The following is a 17894-nucleotide window of genomic DNA, read 5'->3' as shown; positions in this document are numbered from 1 at the left end:
CGCGCGCGTTGACTTCGTCGATTGCGTAAGGGGAACGACGTTATCGTCGAGTCCCGCGTTGCGTTTTCACCGACCGTCCGATTCACCTGGTTCTCCTTAATTATTCGTCGACCGGGTTTAATTGGCGGAAGCGAGCGGAGAGCGTTGCCTCGCGAAAACCTGTCACTTAATAAAGCGGAACGAGCACCGAGAAAACGTGTATCCAGCCCGAAAAACGAATCTCCCGTCCCATCAGCGACGGGCCCCTTATCGACGCGTTGATCTTTCTTGGCGGCGCGGGGGCCGGCGACGATATCACCGCGTGGAATCCAGAATAGCGCGCATTAACGATACGATTCGAAACGACACGGCCGTGACGCTCGAAACGAAGACGACGTACCGTGCACGGTTCGCGAAACGTCCCGCGAGACGATACCAGGGTCTCGGTTCGCGGTGTCTCGCTCTCGATAGGTCTCGTCCACTTTCTTCGCCGCTCGACCCAATTAGTACGCGCGCTTTGGTCGGAAATGCGGCCGAGAGGAGCCGCGTTCCTTCCGCGGGACTTCTCGCCGGGCGTGGACAGTACACGCGTCGTGCCCGTATCATCCGAAAGCGGGACTTAATCGACGCGGTAGCGCCGCGTCGCGTCTCGCGACTTCGAGTTCAATTATCCAACGGTGCGACCGGGCGGTCGGTGTTCCCCGACCGCTTTCTAATTCCACGGAAAGAATTCGCTCGTTGGATGAATTTCTCTTCGTTCCTTTTCGGTCGTGCGTTCGGGGAGGATACGCGCGCGTCGTTGGTATTGCACGACGGTCGCGTTTCACCGACGCAAACCGGAAGAAGGAAAATCGAACTTTTCTTTTCGCGTACGAGCACCGCTGTCCGTTCCGGCGGGGCGAGAACCGTCGCGAGGAAAAGAGCGGCGAACGGAGCGAGAGAGTTAACGAGCCGGAGGATTATCGATCGATATTCGAGATAAAGGCCCGGCACGTTTCACCGGTCGAGACCTCCGAGAGCAACGAATTTATCTGCGACACGGAGCGTGTCGTTTGGCAAGATCTTGGTGCACGTAAACGGTCTCCCTCGAGAACACTAATAGCCACCATTAACGGGCCAGGACGTGATCCGTTCACACGCTCGCGAATTCCGGGAAGCGATCTTTCCGTTCTGCTGTGGTAGCCAGAGCGTTGTATCGGGAAGAGTGGTATTTCTGGCGCAACGTTACCGTTGTTGCTTGTCACCTTCGCCGAGACGAGACTCGGCGGGCATTGCGCGGATAAAAGAAAAAAAACATTATCGAACGGGGGGAATCGAACGAAAGGTAGTTGTCTTTGGCTCGTACTCGTAAACTCGGTACGCGCGTCCCGATGGACCGAGACGAAGGAACGCTATTCCGACAGCCCTCGAAAATATCCCGCCTCTCTCGACGATCCACGATCCATCGATCCCGGAACGAATCTCGTTCCGTAGGTTCGATCGGTGCTGGAAAATATTCCGTAAACTTCCACTCTTGGACTTTGAATAACCCCGAAATATAAAAATCGACGAATCTTGGAATATTCAGCGAGGTGTCTCGTCGAACCCGGGATCTTAAAATATTCAAACGTATCCGAAGAATTCGTCGTGTTGTTATTCGTATTCTCGGTTCCGGGACGGTAAACGATCGTCGACTAGTTGCGCGACGTTTCGAAAAGATTAAACACGAAATTAATATTCCAACGCGTTCTTAACTTCCTTTCGAGTCTTCCTCCTCGGGTGTGACTTCCGTCTCGCGACAAACAGGAAGGGGATCTTCGGAGCACGGCGAATAAACGTTGTTTTCAGAGGAGCGTTGCGATTTCACCGCGAGACGATGCGACTGTTTGCCATCGATGTACGCGATTAAACTGGCTCGCAAGATGCGGACGACGATTACTCCATTGTTATTCAGCGGACGGGGCGATTGTCGATGCACCGGGCCGAACAGCCGCCGCGTTCTCCGCCGTAAAGACGAGTTTAGAGAGGCATAATTTTGAGAAACGACGCGGATCACCGCGCGCCGGAAAGATGAAATATCCTGGCTTCATGTTTTATGGATGCGGCGAACAATTATAAAGCGGTAACATATAAATTTAAAAAGCCCGGCGGAGAATTCACGACGAGCCGCGTCCAGCGGTAGGTACGTTCACGGTGAAGACCGACAATGGACGTTAACAAAACCCCGTTAAACCGTCTAGGCCGTGAAACGAAACATTTCGAGAACACGTTTCGCGAGGCCAGGGTGTATCGTTCTCCCGAAACACGGTACATCTCTGTAGCGTCGAATCTCCCCGAAAACGAACTAATTCGTTCCCGTTAAACCGCAGGACGTAAACATCGCGGAACGTTGTTTTCGCGAATATTTTTAAATCGCGATATTCAGCGGCTAAGAGACGCCGTAGACGCGCCGACGAACAAAGTAAACAACGCCGTAACGCGTATCCCGTTGAAATCTCGATTTTAAAAATATTTTCGAACCGGGTTCGACGTCCAAAAATCCATCGATCTCTCTCGATTCGAGCGAAAGCGAACCGCACGATGGTCGCGCGATCGTTCTCCTCGAGTGTCAACAATCCGTAAACCACCGATCTACGCGTAGTTCGAAAATACGTAGAAAAATCGGCGTAGGCAGAGGAATTCCTCGATTGCTTTTCCAAAGGATCGCGAACGCGTTGCACAACCAACGCACAATCGGCCAATAGAGAAAAGGCTGCGGTTGCAGCCCGCGGAGAGCACTCGAGCCTCTCTCGAGCTCCCTCAAGGTGGTCTCGTCTAAATATAGCCGAGTGGAGCCCAGAATAACAGCACGTCGCGAGCCGGCAATGACCAAAGCCCACCTCGTTCACCAACCAGGATAACCGACCAGGTTGGTCAGTTTTGTCTACCGGCCCACCGCTCGTTCCTCACCGGCCCGAGGAGGGTCCGAGCTTAAAACAATACGAATCTGCATACGTGCGCGCGTCCTCTTTGTTGGCCCCGGTTCGACGGGAACGGGGGACTGGTTTTCTAACCCAGACCAGTTTCGTCTACCGGATCATCGATCACTGGCCGCGTTTTATGCAAAACCCGGGGACACGGTTGCGTGGTTGCAGCGTCTTAGTTACGTACGATTGCATCCGCGATCGTTCTCGATGTTTAAACGAGATTGCGCGGTAATCCGCGAATACGGGGCTTTGGTTTTGACCGTGTTCGCGGTTCAACGTGCCGGCACGGACCTATACTTTCGCCCGGGCTCGTCGAGGATTTTCACTTTGCTCGGTCACCGAGCAAAATTCGAAAGATTCGAACCGTTTCGAATATCATCGGGAAACTGGAAATCCTCGAGAGGCTCGAACCGTCGATCTTCCAGCGGAAACTTTCGCCATCTTCGATGTTTCCCAAACCTGGACGGAATTGTGATTTCGAATATTCGAAAGTTTCGCTCGGACGCTTCCCAAACGCGATCGTTATCGACGGAGAAGTAGTAACCCGTTCGCGCGGCTACGGGATCGAATTCGAAGCGGAGTTCGCCCAATTCCTTCAAGGTCGAGGCTGTAGATTTCATCGACCCGACGCGTCCGTTGTCACGACTTCCTTTGATCGTTCGCGACAACCGAGCCGTCTCGCGCCAACGACGAACAATAATAATTTTATCATTCTCGATGCGATCGAGCCGCTTCCTCCCGACGAGACGTCGAGCGAGCCGGATCGATTTCGTTCTTTTCTTCCGAAGCGACGATTACGATGTTACCGCGCACGCTCGACTTACTTCCTTTCGACGATTTTAACGCGACGTCGTTCTCCGTACGAAACAAGCGACGACTCGGCTTCCGTCGATGCTCTTTTTTCACCTCCTCGCGACGGTACCCGGTCTGGCCATTTCGAGTCGAAATTCCCGCGCGAGAAAAAAACCAGAGGTCGAATTTACGATCGGCGACGACCAACGAGAGAAAAACAACCGATACCGGACAGGTGGGGAAATTGCCGAACGATCGCGACTTCCTGGAATCGTAGGTGGACGTAAAGAGTCCCCGAAGAGAGAGACTCTTCGATCTTGAAGATTCGACGAACAAACGATCGCTTCGCGACGATTTGCGACCGTCGAAATCGTAGCTGGAAACGTGAACGATCGATCGAAGTCTTGCACGGTCTCTAGGAGATACCTGTCCTTCCAGGGAAAAGAAACCAACCTCTAACGTATTCGGGTTCGCGGTACTTCGAGCCGTAAAGTGGCAATTTTGTTTTCCCTCGTATCGTCGGTAACGACGGTGTAAAATCGTGTTCAGATCCGGAAGTCGATTCCGTTCGATTTTCCCACGAACGATAATTTCTCGGGCAGCGCGTTACGTGTGGCAATATTGTTCCACGGCTGTGCGCCAAAGGCGCCGGTACGACCGCGAAAGAAATTATGTAATGTATCGAAACAGGTAGAGGCTTCCGGTGGTGGCTCGAAGATCGGAATTTTTCGTCCTCGGTGGAGCAACTTTATCGCGCCATTGTGCGACAAAGGCAACAATGTAGCCGCGAAAGATGTCGCGTAATTTAATAAAACCGGAACGTGCACGAGTCTTCCCGTGTTCCTCGCGGATGAGAATTTTTCGCGCGTTCCACGCGTTCGAGATGGCTCTGTTCGATGCTTCCCGTGAAAAACGAGCGATCCGGAGCGCTCGGTGCGCGTTCCGCGCGTGGGAACGCGGCTTTACGTTCGAGAGCGTCGTTAACTTTCGATACGGCGAACGAGGTAACGCAGACGTTACGCGGGAAACGAAGAAACGATTATTTTTTCGTTCGCGCGTCTCGTTGCGTCCCGTTGTCCTCGACCGCGAATTCGACGCGAGACAATGTAACGGACGTAAATTCGGTCGATCGAACGCGAATCAGAGCAAACGAGAGCAAGGCGGGCCGGGGTAGACGCGGATGGAAAAAACAACGGAAAGTGGACCGTGGCCTGCGCGGTGGTCGCCACGGTTAAAGTAGAACTGACCCCCAGTTGTCGCGTTTAATTTATATGTTAATGAGCGCATGTCACATTTCAACGGTACGGAGCAACCGCCCCGTGCACTTCTGCGCGCGAGCACGAGAAGAGAGTTGCCCCGTTCATTCCACTCTCCTCCTGCCCTCCTTCGTGGTGGCTGCCACAGGTTTATATTTAACCGCGCGCCACACACCATGGCACCCGGCGCAGCCCACTTTGCCGCGTTACTCTCTTGCCTTCTACTCTCTTTCGATCTCTTATACTCTCTCTTTCCACCTTCTCCCCGTTCACTTTTTCTTCCCTTTTCCCGCTTCCACCGTTGCCCTTCTGCCCCTCGCTCCACCTTTCAATTTTCCGCCCTTTATTCTTCCGCTGCCTCTTTTCGCCCGTTTGTCGATTTCTCCGCTTCGCGGTTTTACTCCTTCGATGCTTTTTGTTCGATGAGTTTGCCGCCCGTGTTTTCTTCCTTTTCTCTCCACCCGGCCCCCTCCACTTCTTCGACTTCCTTTTTGGCTTTTCTAGCTTTTGTCCCCGTCGTTCCTACCGGTCTTTGCTTTTCTACTCGCGTCGAGTGGTCTCCGGTGTAGTAGCACCTTGCGATATCGGAATCTTTGGACGATCTCCAAAGGTTCCGTACGGTTCTGCACGGTTCTGTACGGTTCGAGCCGGACGGAGTAAAATTTCGAGCGCGTTAACGCTAAAGACGGGATCGTTTTGATTGCAGAAATGCTCGGACTACAAAGCCTCGAAGGTAAACACGTTCGCCAGGACCGAGCCGCCGGACACGCAGGTGACAAAGTCGGTGATCGCGCTGCTGCTCCATTACGGCTGGAACAAATTCACCATCATAACCGAGAGCGCCTGGTCGACGGTCGCCCGCTCGTTGGAGGAACAGGCCACCAAGCACAACCTCACCGTGAACCATTACAAGACCGTCGAGGACCGGCACACGTGCTGCGAGGAGAGGCTGCCGTGTTGTCAAGTCAGCGTGTGGTTCCAACTTATACAGGAGACCAAAAATATGACTAGAAGTCAGTCCGAGTACCCTCGATTTTTCCGTTTATTCGAACCCGGATCTCTCGCGGATCACGCCTCGTTCCGTTTATCGCCGTTTCGAGAATCCTCGAACACGAAAACTCGTTTCCACTCCGTCGATGTCGAACGATCCGGTTCGTTGTTCCTCTTCGAACCGTTAACACCGCGATCGTTGTATCGGAGCACTCCGTGGATCGGGAATAAAATCGAAAGCGATTCGCGCGCCCGGTTGTTCGTTCCGGGAAAGAAACGACGGTAGGAAGTTGTCGATCGAGAGCGTTTCGTCGACTCGCGTCCAATGGAGAACCGAAGGTTCTTACGGCGCGTTACGAGCCAACGGTTCCGTCGACTATTTTCGTGCCCGTTTTCCCATCGTGGGATAATACGGTCTACGGTTTCCGTTCGCTGATCTCATTGATAATTGCGGGCGTAGGAGCAGCTGTTTCCTACGCCGGTGGAAACAAGCGTGAAAGTCAGTTCCGTTCTGGAAATCGGTCGGCTCGCGGCCCCCGTGTTTCGCGTATTCGATTCCAACCGTGCTCACTCCCTCCCACCCTCCCACCCTCCCTCCCTCCCTCCCTCCCTCTCTCTCTCTCTCTCTCTCTCCCGCGGTGCGTCGCGTCTAACGGAAGCCGTAAATCTGTTCGCAGTTTACATATTCCTGGGAACGGCGATGTCGCTGATCGACATGATGAACTCGATGCAAAATCAACGGCTGCTGGACAACGGGGAGTACATGGTGATACACGTGGACATGATGACGTACTCGCAGCGCGAGGCGCAAAAGTACTTATGGAGTGAGTAACAACGAAAGATCGGCATCGATCCGCTTCGGGGCCGCTTACCGGGCTGCGAGCGGGTTTTTCAACGCGCTTCCTTGAACGGAGAACGTTGCCTCGTTACCTCGTCATTTCCGTGTCCAATCCCCGATTAGCTAAACGTCACGGGACGAGTACGGTTCCGCTCGTGACCCGGTTTACGACACGCGAGTCGATCTCGACGGACGCTTCCCTTCGCGTCGTTCTCTTCGACGATCACGATTCTCCCTTCGAGAGCGCGCGGTACTCGGAAAGATTCGCTTCCTGACGACGGGCCGGGTGGGTTTCGCTCGATCGACTTTCAGAACCGGAACACTTCGACAATCTGCGGAATTGCATGGATCCAAAGGACTTCCTGAAGAGAGCTCGCTCTCTGATGGTGGTGGTGTCCACCCCACCGACCCAGAATTACGAGGAGTTTACGAAAAAGGTCCGCGAGTACAGCAGCAAGGAGCCCTTCAACTTCGTTATCCCCGAATTGCTGAGGAAGTACGAGAAGGTCGGTCCCTAGCCACGGAATCGAGTCCCCGCGCGGTCTTCTCGTATCGATCGGTCCGTTTTTCTTTTTTCTTTCAGTACGTATCGATTCACGCGGCGTATCTCTACGATTCCGTGAAGTTGTACGCGAGAGCCCTGGACCAGCTTCTGCGAGATCAACCGGAACACACGCTCGAGGAGATCGCCAGCAACGGCACTCAGATCATAGAGACGATTATCAGGAATCATACGTATCAAAGTAAGTACGTATAATCCGCACCAGGCGCAACCTGTATCGCTCGAATACGCGCGAAGCGGTTCTCGCTCGACGATCCATCCTTTCGATTACGGTAGATCCGATTAGAGCGAGCGAGATCGATCACGGTTTGTTTACACGGACTCGATAATCGATCGGACTCGCGTCCGACGGGACGAACGACTTCGTTGCCCGTACCGACACCGCTAAATTCGATCCCTTCCGTGGAAGGAAGGTCGTTTCGAAAATTTTCAAACCGGGGGCCCACGAGTTTTTTCTTCCTTTCGCGAGCGAGATTCGTTGCATCGCGAAATTGCAGAGGTCGAGAAAAAGAAATCTCGGCGACGAAATCTTCTATCGCGGATTGAAAAAGAAAAAAAAAAAAAAAGAAAAACGATAGGTCGTCGGCCCTTACGAGAATACGTGTCGCGTTTCCAAAACAGGTGTCAGCGGCGCGACGATAAAGTTCGACAAGTTCGGCGACTCGGAGGGGAACTTCTCGGTGCTGGCCCTGAAGAAGGACCCCTTTCGTTTCAACAACTTCTCCTGCGACTATCAAATGAAGCCCGTGGGCCAATTCCAGCAGGGTGAAACTCTAGTGAGTGAGTTGTTTACAGCATTCGTGCAGATCATATATACTTACTTTCGCGTCGATTGTACTCCTCGACCATACCTGCACCGCGAGACCATAAACCAGCGTCGTTCGCGCGAGATTAATCGAAGAATCGGTCGATCGTCGCGCAGGTGTACCGACCGTCGGAGGCCATGGACTGGCCGGGTAAAAACAAACCGGAAGCGGAACCAGGATGCGGTTTTCTCAACGAACACTGTCCCAAAGACGACACGCATCTGCGTAGCATCGTGGCGGCCGGCGTGCTGGCCGTTCTATTGTTCTGCGCCGCGGTGATCACCATGAGCATATATCGACGGTGGAAGATAGAACAGGAAATCGAGGGGCTGCTGTGGAAGATCGATCCGAGCGAAATACACGGTTATCCTCATCTTGACAACTTGATGTCCTCCCCTAGTAAGGTAAGGAACGAGAAACTATCGGACGTCGAAGGTTGCTCGATCGCTAACCGTACACCGATACTCTTTCCGCGAGAGAATCACCTCGTCTTCCTTCCCGTCGTTTCTTTTTACTTCCGTCATTGTATCCTCCAAATGTACGATCCAGAATGCAATCGTTGCCCGCCAACGAAGAATTTTCACGGTAAACGAAACGATGAAAATCCAATTCCAAAACACGGGAGGCAAAAGCAGCAAAGGTGACCGCGACGAGCGGTGAGGATAACTGGATAACTCGATGACCTTCGACGGACGAAACATCGTCGAACAGAGCACGCGGAGGTGTCACACGACGGATGTCCTTTCTGTTGCAGTTAAGCTTAGTTAGTGCAATGTCCTACGAGTCAAGATGTGGCGGCCAGGTGTTCGCGCAAACCGGGCATTACCACGGGGTAGTGGTGCGAATAAAGGAGCTAAAGTTCTCGAAGAAAAAGGACATCTCGCGGGACGTGATGAAGGAGATGCGCATTCTTCGCGAGATCAGACACGGGAATCTGAACTCGTTCATCGGGGCGTGCGTGGAGCCGATGAGGATATTGTTAATTACGGACTATTGCGCCAAAGGAAGTCTTTACGTACGTCGCTTTTAATGCACAGACGAACCTGTAATCTGGTCCGGGTTTATATTTCATAGAGTCGTTGCGCGTGTTTCAGGACATCATCGAGAACGAAGATATAAAGTTAGACGATATGTTCATCGCGTCGTTAGTTCACGATCTCATTAAGGTGAGCGTCGCGGCGAAGAACCGGTGCCGATGCCCTTCGAACTATTTATTTTATTGAACGATATCTTTTCGCCCGCAGGGTATGCTGTACATTCACGAGTCGTCTGTGCTGGCCTGTCACGGTAATCTGAAGTCTTCGAATTGCGTGGTGACCTCGCGATGGGTACTTCAAGTCTCCGATTTCGGGCTGCACGATATGCGGCACTGCGCCGAGTCCGACAGCATCGGTGAACATCAGTATTATCGAAGTACGAGGAGCAACCGCGTCAACAGACCACGGTAGACCCCCGTAAACGCGCGATACGCGTTTCAAATTGTTGGTAATCGTATCGAACTCGTACCGAATAAAAGTGGTACGAGATTTAAAAGAGAGAAAGAGAGAGAGCGAGAGAGCGAGCGAGCGAGCGAGAGAGAGAGAGAGAGAGTGAGAACGAGAGCGGTCGTTGGAAAGACACTACATGCATTTATCTATCGCGCAATACGGGGGTCTACCGTATATTTGTTTCTCCGATGTTTGAGAGCCTGTCCTAGACGAACTTCGCTTCCTTTTAGACTTATTCTGGAAAGCACCCGAGTTATTAAGAAATCCCAATGCTCCGATCAGAGGTACCCAGGAGGGCGACATTTACTCGTTCGCTATTATACTGTTCGAAATAATTGGACGCAAGGGGCCGTACGGTGGCGTGAATCTAGAACCCAAAGGTATATAGAATATATTCGTTTGCGTTGAACAATCGCGACCGTTGGCGATTAATCGGGGCTCTAGTCGCAGAGATCTAAATACGACCGTTAAAAAATTGACAGAAATCATAGACCGAGTGAAAAGGTTCCCAGAAGATGGTGAACCATCGTTTAGACCTAACGTAGAGATACTGTCCGAGTCCGAAGCGGACTGTGCCGACTATATAGTTAGTACGATTACCGACTGTTGGGCGGAGAGTCCAGAGCTTAGGCCCGACTTCAAAATGATCAGGACGCGGTTGAAGAAAATGAAAGCGGGACGGCATCGCAATATAATGGACCAAATGATGGACATGATGGAGAAGTACGCGAACAACCTCGAAGATCTAGTCAGTGAACGTACACGCCTTCTTTTCGAGGAGAAACAGAAAACCGAAGATCTGCTTCACCGAATGCTGCCCGAGTAAGCGAGAACCTCGAAATTTCAAACGACCGTGTACAAAAGTGTATCAATTTGAATTCATAAATACACGCGTTCCTTGCAGACCCGTCGCCAACTGCCTGACCAATGGCATCGGTGTGGAACCAGAGGCTTTCGACTTGGTCACCATATACTTCAGCGACATCGTTGGCTTCACCGCGATGTCCGCGGAAAGCACTCCGTTCCAGGTACGGTTCTCGCAAGATTAAATGTGAACAAAAAAAAAATAAAGAAAGAAAAAAAACACAAATAAACCGTACGTTGGATTTATCTTTGTAATTTATTTTTACAGGTCGTAAATTTTTTGAACGACTTGTACACTCTATTCGACCGCATCATAAAAGGCTACGATGTGTATAAAGTAGAAACGATCGGTGACGCTTACATGGTGGTAAGTGAACCTTTTACAATCGCGACACGCTTAGCGAAATCTTCGTAGTTCTCGTCTCTTTAATTCTGCCTGGCAATCTTCGTTTTACACGACTTTACAGCGGTGCGTCTCTTTCAGGTGTCCGGTTTGCCGTTAAAAAATGGGAGCAGACACGCTGGAGAGATCGCGTCGATGTCTCTGGATTTACTCAACGCCGTGAAACACCACACCATAGCTCATAGACCTCAAGACACGCTTAAATTACGCATTGGAATTCACACTGGTAAAGTACCGAATTGGAAGACACCGTGTAAACCTGAGACGTGCTCGCAGAAACCTATACAGTAATGTAAAATGTTCGTTCCAGGTCCTGTGGTAGCGGGTGTCGTTGGTCTAACGATGCCCAGATATTGTCTCTTCGGAGACACCGTGAACACAGCTTCCCGTATGGAATCCAACGGCGAACCATTACGTATTCACATAAGCGGACAATGCAAGGATGCCCTGGACAAAATCGGTGGTTACATCATCGAGGAACGTGGCCTGGTACACATGAAGGGAAAAGGAGAAGTGAAAACTTATTGGTTGACCGGAGCCACCGAGAAAGCTATTCAAAAACGAGAGGCGAGTAAACTGTCGGTGTAAAAATGTATAAGTTATACCGATCGAAGATTCTGTTAACGTACTCTGTATCCGCGCAGGTCGATGTGGGTGATCTCCCGCCGCTCTTCTGCAGACCGAGGAGAAGTCCAAAGTTGAATTCGGATTCACGGCAGGCTTCGTTGTTGGGCGGCTTGGGAGCAGGTAGTCGCAGACAGTCCAGCGTTCCGCGACCAACACCCGACGATTCTTCCTCTCAGTGCGGAGGGTCCAGTCCCGTACCAAGAGCCCTCAACTCTCGAAAACTGGAACGATCTCCTCTTTACTTGACCGACAGCGTATCCAAAACGACTTTGGAGAACGTCGAGCTACCGGACGACGTCGAGACTCGGGCGGCTCACATCAAGATGGCCCTCGACGACTTCTTCATCGACACCAGGCCGAAATTCCGTAAAAACGCGCGAGTTCTATCGACGATCGCCTCGTCGTCCTCCACGAGCGATTATCCGTTCCAAAATATAATACGAGAGTCTCGCTCGTTGGACCCGTTCCCCTTGGAACAGTACAACAAGAGATTCGAGTCGCCGAACTTTTCGTGGAAGGAGCCGAAGAAGAGTTTTCGCTCGCTGGAGAATTGTGACAAGTGCACGCGGACAAGCTCGAAAACGAACATATCCGGGAAAGTGTTGAACAACAACTATCCTAACGGTAACGTGATAATAGTGCCCCATACCGATGGATCGCCGAACGAAGCGGAGACGCCGTTGCTGGGCGACGAAAGTGGCTGCATGGGAGAGGTAGTGCCCGTTAAACGTTGGCGTTCCCTCGATCAGGTGGCGTCCGTTCCCAGCACGGACAGTGTGCCGGACAAAAAGTCCTCCGCGAGGAATTCGATCCGAAGTTGGTTGGTAAATCTGTTCAGTGGCAACGGGTTGCGAAACAGCGACGTTTCATTGAGACGGGGCGTGATAGCAGGGTACGATATACAATCGGAGCGCGAAAGTATAGTTTGACGATACGGAACATCTTCTCTAGCCGAGGAGACGATAGATCGAGTACACAAACACGAAATCTTGTGCTACGAAACGTGTACGAGTGCACAAAAACATTACACCATCTACGAGTCATAAGCATGATGTATTGTTGCCATTTTTTTCTCTTTTTTTTTTTTAGCATAGATACGTGGAATGTATGGGTATAAAAGTTACCGATCGTGTATATTTTTAATACCTAGATATTTTATAACTTGTACTAAAAAAATACGCATTCTTTCGGCGGCGTACGTGTCTTTTTACGTAACGCGGAATTTATTTGTTAAAATTTTTTAATCCGAGAGCATAAGGACGGGAATAGGACAAACTGTTTTATTAAAATGATTCTAACCAAAGTATACAAACACGGAGATCACGCAGATATCTATCTCGAGTTTAGCACAAACGACGATTCCCTTTTTTGCGATGCAGGAGAAGACCGAAGAAACGCCGTGTATCGCTGCGGTGTAAGTTCATAAAAGTTCGAATACACTCGGTTCAGACATATGTATGTATATATATGTATGTATGTATGTATGTATAATTCTATACTTGTTCACTGAAGGAAAGCAAATTATCCGTATGGCTGTGAAAAGTGAACTAGATTGTACCTAAGGTGCTTAGTAATATATCATCTTGTCAAATGTATATAAGCGAATAATAATATATCGATGTAAAGATAAAATGTAAATTAAAAGAAATATTCTATCTTCTGTAAGAGTCGATTAAAGATTCATCTTTTCAAATAATGTATAACTCGATTTTTTTAATAAACAGCTACATTTTGTTCCCCTTTTCGGTTTTATTTTACAGACGGTATCACACGTATGGCATATATATACACATTTTTAATTCTATCTATAAATAATTTACCACAGAAACACTCGTAACATGTATTTACTAGCATTTATTCAAATAAGGACTAAATTATATGGTTGTATCTTGACCCGCAAGGAATTTCGACATAAAATCGGTCGGCTTTGGTTCCCAAGTCTCTTTCCAATAATTCATCATAGTTCCTTTCGGTTTCCACATCATAGCAGCCTCTTGAAGGTCCATTTGACCCTAATGCAATATATATTTACATATTTTTATAAAACTGTATCCAAATACGTTACAACAAATGCCATTATACTGCAAATTGGTTTTACTTTGAAATCCGCATTGACGAAACCTTAAAAAATTTATAACATACTTTGATCTTACCTTAACGACGAGTAAGTCTATGACTCTTATGTCCGTTACTTTATCGTGACGTCGAAACTCTTCTCTCAACTTTTTTCTACATTCCGCTTCTGATTTTGGAATATCATAACCCCATACTACAAATCAAATTGATCATTCCGACAAGAACCATTATAACAATTCTTTTCTAATACATAAAGTTTACATTGTACACTGTGTCTAATAAAGTTCAGAGAAATTAGATCGAATATTTATGTATTTACACAGTTGGAAGAAAGGATTTGCGATTCAAAGAAATACTATTATTACTGTAAGTTAGGTTAGGTAACGCAACATCCGACTAACGTTCTAAGAACAGGTTTTCATATTTTTTACGCACATACCGATAAAAGGAATTTGTCGATACCATGATTTGTATAACATTAGTACTCTTCTACGTGCATCTTGAGGATTAAGCGAGAGAATTGGTTTCACAGATTTTAATGTTGCCTTTACAGATGTAGCCATTTTTGTATTACGCAGTGATCTCGCTTCTGCTCTGCGTTTAGAACCAATCAATTTTATATACGTATGTACATATGTATATTACACGATAAATATTTCCAACGAACATTTGAGAAAAAGTATGAAAACATTTCAAATAAGGAAAACATGATTTGTTGTAATAAATGTTTTCAATTTAATCGATTCGTTTTATTTTTTTTTTGAAAGACAAGGTATATATACATACTATTATTTTTTATTAGATCGCAAAGTGAAATTGAAAAGTTTTTAATGGATAAAATACTACATAAACGAATAACTCGAGATATTTTAAATATAAATTTAAACTCGGTTTAAGAATTCATCTCGTGCGTGGAAAAAAAGAACACCGTTACGTTTTTAGAATTGTAGGAGTATTATGTAATTTCATAATTATTAATATGACTCATCGTGTAACCTGTAGGTTAGACGAGTTGAAATTTATTTTTATATCGCAATAATAGATATTTAATAAACGATAGGTTAATGTTTCGATCGTGAAACCAACGTCCTCTATGATAAGCTGCTCAAGTTTGTAAATAGTTTTCAATCTATTCCACTAGGTGGATGTCAAATTGCAGATTATTATTCATACACAGATAAACCACAGAACCACGGGTCAGGTGTTTTATGCAAAGTGCAATTGTTCCGAATATTAATGTTACAATATGCATCTTATTTGTGCATTATAAACGATTGATTAGTCCACAACAATTAATTTTAATCGAGATTTAAAGGAAAAGATGGTTACTGAAGTTTTGTTTAAATAACTAATGTTTTAAACCATGAAAAGCAATAATTGTTTTTTAAATACATTAATTTAACAATTTATTTAAATCTTATAATTTGCACGGAACGCATAGACTTTTATTTTTTACATAAAAAGGCCAAACTTTAATAAATTACTTTTCTAGAAAATTTATCTCTTAAACACCATCAGAACAATCGATTGTGGAATTTCTAATATTTTTACAAACAAAATTTATATAAGGAACATACGCGAAGGTCAATAACAACCACTCTTTAGAATAAAAAATTCATTGAAAACGTCGCCTTTCACAGATATCGTAATAACTGTTTAACGTTACTATCAACAAAAAAGTAATAAAAATTTTTCAATTGTTAGTGATTCTATAGCATGAACTGATACCACCTACGTTTCCAAAGTACTCTAATCAGTTATTTATTTACGTAAAAAAGCGATTTAAACTTGCTAGTATGCGAATATAGTCCTTGTGTCGGCATCTAACGACATATTTAGAAATTATTCCTCAGCAAACTTGGCCGAGTAGCCATAGATAGCACCATTTGAACGGTATGTTCAAAAAAGTTACTTACAATTAGTGATTTTGCAAGCAGTTGTTATAAATCTTCTGTGCATATATAATAAGGTGTATAATCTTCTACGAAGATAGAAAGGTAAATGATTATACTTTTCGACGCCGTGAACAATAAATTATAAATTCTATTTTCTGTAAGCTAAAAGTTATTTCCTAACAATCACAACTTTTACTATGTGATCAAAAGTCGAAGTAAAAGATCAAGATTCGAGATTTCTAATATGTTTTTTATTTTAAAATATGGAATGTAATGATTGTTTATTAGACACATTAGTTTCACATTTCTTTAATTCTTATAATTTACACGATATGCGTAGCAGTTACATTTATTACATAAAACGAAAAAATGTAATATATTACTTTTCTAAATGTTTAATTTAAAGGATGTTTAATTGTTTAATTTAGAGGAGTTGTGGTAAATTCTACGAGAAGGCCGCAGCTACTCGCTCATATTATTTTGTACGTAGTTAATAATTGCACTACCCTACTACCAGCAATAGAATTAGTTACTACATACTAACTAATATAGGTTATTATTTGTTTAATATAGATTATTATATAAATATAATTTAATGCGTATTAATATTAGACAAATCACCGATAGGAAGTAGCGAAAGTAATTGTAGTGATTAGGCGCGATTAAATGTTAGAAAACTGATGCCTACGTACCTAAGCAGTCGAGCGTTTAATTATAAATTTATTAACGCGAGTTAAACATTTACATTGCTTTCGTGATTATTCCCCTTTCGAAATTCAAGCGGAATTCAGTGACTTACAGTAGAAGGTCGCCATTGTATACGCGACAGCCGACAGGATAAGACGTGTCGAGAGACGCGCGAGTCTGGAGGTACGTGAGCTTTAGTTTTCTAACATTTAATAGTGTCTAATCAATCCTAATACTTTCATTACTTCCTATTGGTGTTTCGTCTAACATTAACACACTCTTAGTTATAAATTTATTAACGCGAGTGGAACAATTAAATCATTTTAGTGATTGTTCTTCTTTCGAAATTGAAACGGAATTCAGTGACTTACAGTAGAAGGTCGCCATTGTATACGCGACAGCTGACGGAGTAAGACGTGTCGAGAGACGCACGAGTTTGGAGGTACGTGAGCATTAGTTTTCTGATATTTAATAGTGTCTAATCAATCCTAATACTCTCGTTACTTCCTATTGGTGTTTCGTCTAACATTAATACACTGCTAGTTATAAATTTATTAACGCAAGTGGAACAATTAAATCATTTTAGTGATTATTCCTCTTCCGAAATTCAAACAGACTTCAGTGACTTAAAGTAGAAAGTCGCCATTGTATACGCGACAGCCGACAGGATAAGACGTGTCGAGAGACGCGCGAGTCTGGAGGTACGTGAGCTTTAGTTTTCTAATATTTAATAGTGTCTAATCAATCCTAATACTTGCCTTACTTCCTATTGGTGTTTCGTCTAACATTAATACACTTTTAATTATAAATTTAATCATCGTGGGTGAAACAATTAAATCGTTTCTGTGTTTCTTCTCTTCATTATACAGTGCGGATCTTTATATATATATATATTAATTCGTATGTTCGATTTAAAATGTAATTTCGTGCGAAATATTTCGAGTTCACTTATTGTTTAATTATAATACGACAGTGTTTATTTCGATAAATGCGCTTCAAATTTATCGTTTCTTCTGTTCCAGAGTGTCGTACTACAGACGGATGCTATGACACTTCAGGATCAGTTTACGGATTATTGGTAAAATCTTCCAAATAGTAAGAATTACGTATGATATTTTTCTTTATTCTCATTGTATATTTATAACATGTATATGTATATTTCATTTTAATTATATGTCACTTGAGTGTCGTTTATCGCGAGCATATGTGATTTCGGATTCGATTAGTGCAAAAATCAAATGAGAATAGATTAATTCGAATCTTATTTCGATTTCGTTGCGGGTAACAATTAAAATTTTTACATTAAACTAGTGTTACCTTGTGTCGATTTGATAATTGGAATAACTCGTATATTACTGGATTTCGGTCGCGGTTTAATATTTTTCATTTGTACATAATGTAATCGATGTTCCATAAAATTATCTCTACGAACTCGTCGCAATTGCGTTTGCGTACGCGTTTCGGATGCGAGTTTTTTTACGCGTAGCCGCGAATTTACGTGTCTTTGGAACACGAGTACCAACCGATCGACTTTGATCTTTGCAACGAGTCTTCCAATATTTATGAAAATCGCGATATGTATTTCTCGACGAGAATGAACACGTTCGCAACTCTAATAACGAAAACCCTCTATTGAATAATTGCAAATTAAACGAATTCGATGCTTGGCACGACAAAGTGCGAACCA

At 45.8% G+C, this 17894-nt stretch overlaps 2 protein-coding genes across 4 annotated transcripts in view; one reads left to right on the top strand and one right to left on the bottom strand.

The window, feature by feature from the left end:
• Positions 1–13291, top strand: part of LOC143154794 (receptor-type guanylate cyclase Gyc76C) — a 55100-nt gene extending 41809 nt beyond the window's left edge. For all 3 annotated transcript variants that reach the window (XM_076326761.1, XM_076326758.1, XM_076326760.1), the window contains 16 exons: positions 5679–5985; positions 6640–6786; positions 7113–7306; positions 7384–7543; positions 7984–8138; positions 8285–8572; positions 8923–9183; positions 9263–9334; positions 9413–9581; positions 9886–10035; positions 10138–10477; positions 10560–10683; positions 10788–10886; positions 11004–11148; positions 11233–11489; positions 11567–13291. In XM_076326761.1, the coding sequence (XP_076182876.1) occupies positions 5679–5985; positions 6640–6786; positions 7113–7306; positions 7384–7543; positions 7984–8138; positions 8285–8572; positions 8923–9183; positions 9263–9334; positions 9413–9581; positions 9886–10035; positions 10138–10477; positions 10560–10683; positions 10788–10886; positions 11004–11148; positions 11233–11489; positions 11567–12478 (3780 nt within the window). In that variant the 3' untranslated portion in view covers positions 12479–13291. The remainder of the gene's footprint in view (positions 1–5678; positions 5986–6639; positions 6787–7112; positions 7307–7383; positions 7544–7983; positions 8139–8284; positions 8573–8922; positions 9184–9262; positions 9335–9412; positions 9582–9885; positions 10036–10137; positions 10478–10559; positions 10684–10787; positions 10887–11003; positions 11149–11232; positions 11490–11566) is intronic.
• Positions 13279–14224, bottom strand: Nd-b14 (NADH dehydrogenase (ubiquinone) B14 subunit). Its single transcript, XM_076326762.1, has 3 exons — positions 14065–14224; positions 13703–13818; positions 13279–13561 (listed from the first exon to the last, which is right to left on the bottom strand). Exons 1-3 carry the CDS (start codon positions 14186–14188, stop codon positions 13424–13426), a joined length of 378 nt encoding a protein of 125 aa, XP_076182877.1. The 5' UTR covers positions 14189–14224; the 3' UTR covers positions 13279–13423.
• Between the last annotated feature and the right edge of the window lie 3670 nt (positions 14225–17894).

Source organism: Ptiloglossa arizonensis, chromosome 2 (assembly GCF_051014685.1).
Source record: "Ptiloglossa arizonensis isolate GNS036 chromosome 2, iyPtiAriz1_principal, whole genome shotgun sequence".
Taxonomy (NCBI): domain Eukaryota; kingdom Metazoa; phylum Arthropoda; class Insecta; order Hymenoptera; family Colletidae; genus Ptiloglossa; species Ptiloglossa arizonensis.
The sequence above is the reverse complement of the archived record's forward strand: the minus strand, read 5'-3'. Positions and strand labels throughout refer to the sequence as shown.

Bases quoted from the DNA above. Each gene is read 5' to 3' on its own strand.
- Nd-b14 (XM_076326762.1), bottom strand. From the start codon at position 14,188: ATGGCTACATCTGTAAAGGCAACATTAAAATCTGTGAAACCAATTCTC. The intron at 13,819-14,064 runs GTATGTGCGTAA...TTTGATTTGTAG, and splicing joins TCGACAAATTCCTTTTATCG to TATGGGGTTATGATATTCCA. The intron at 13,562-13,702 runs GTAAGATCAAAG...ATATTGCATTAG, and splicing joins TAGACTTACTCGTCGTTAAG to GGTCAAATGGACCTTCAAGA.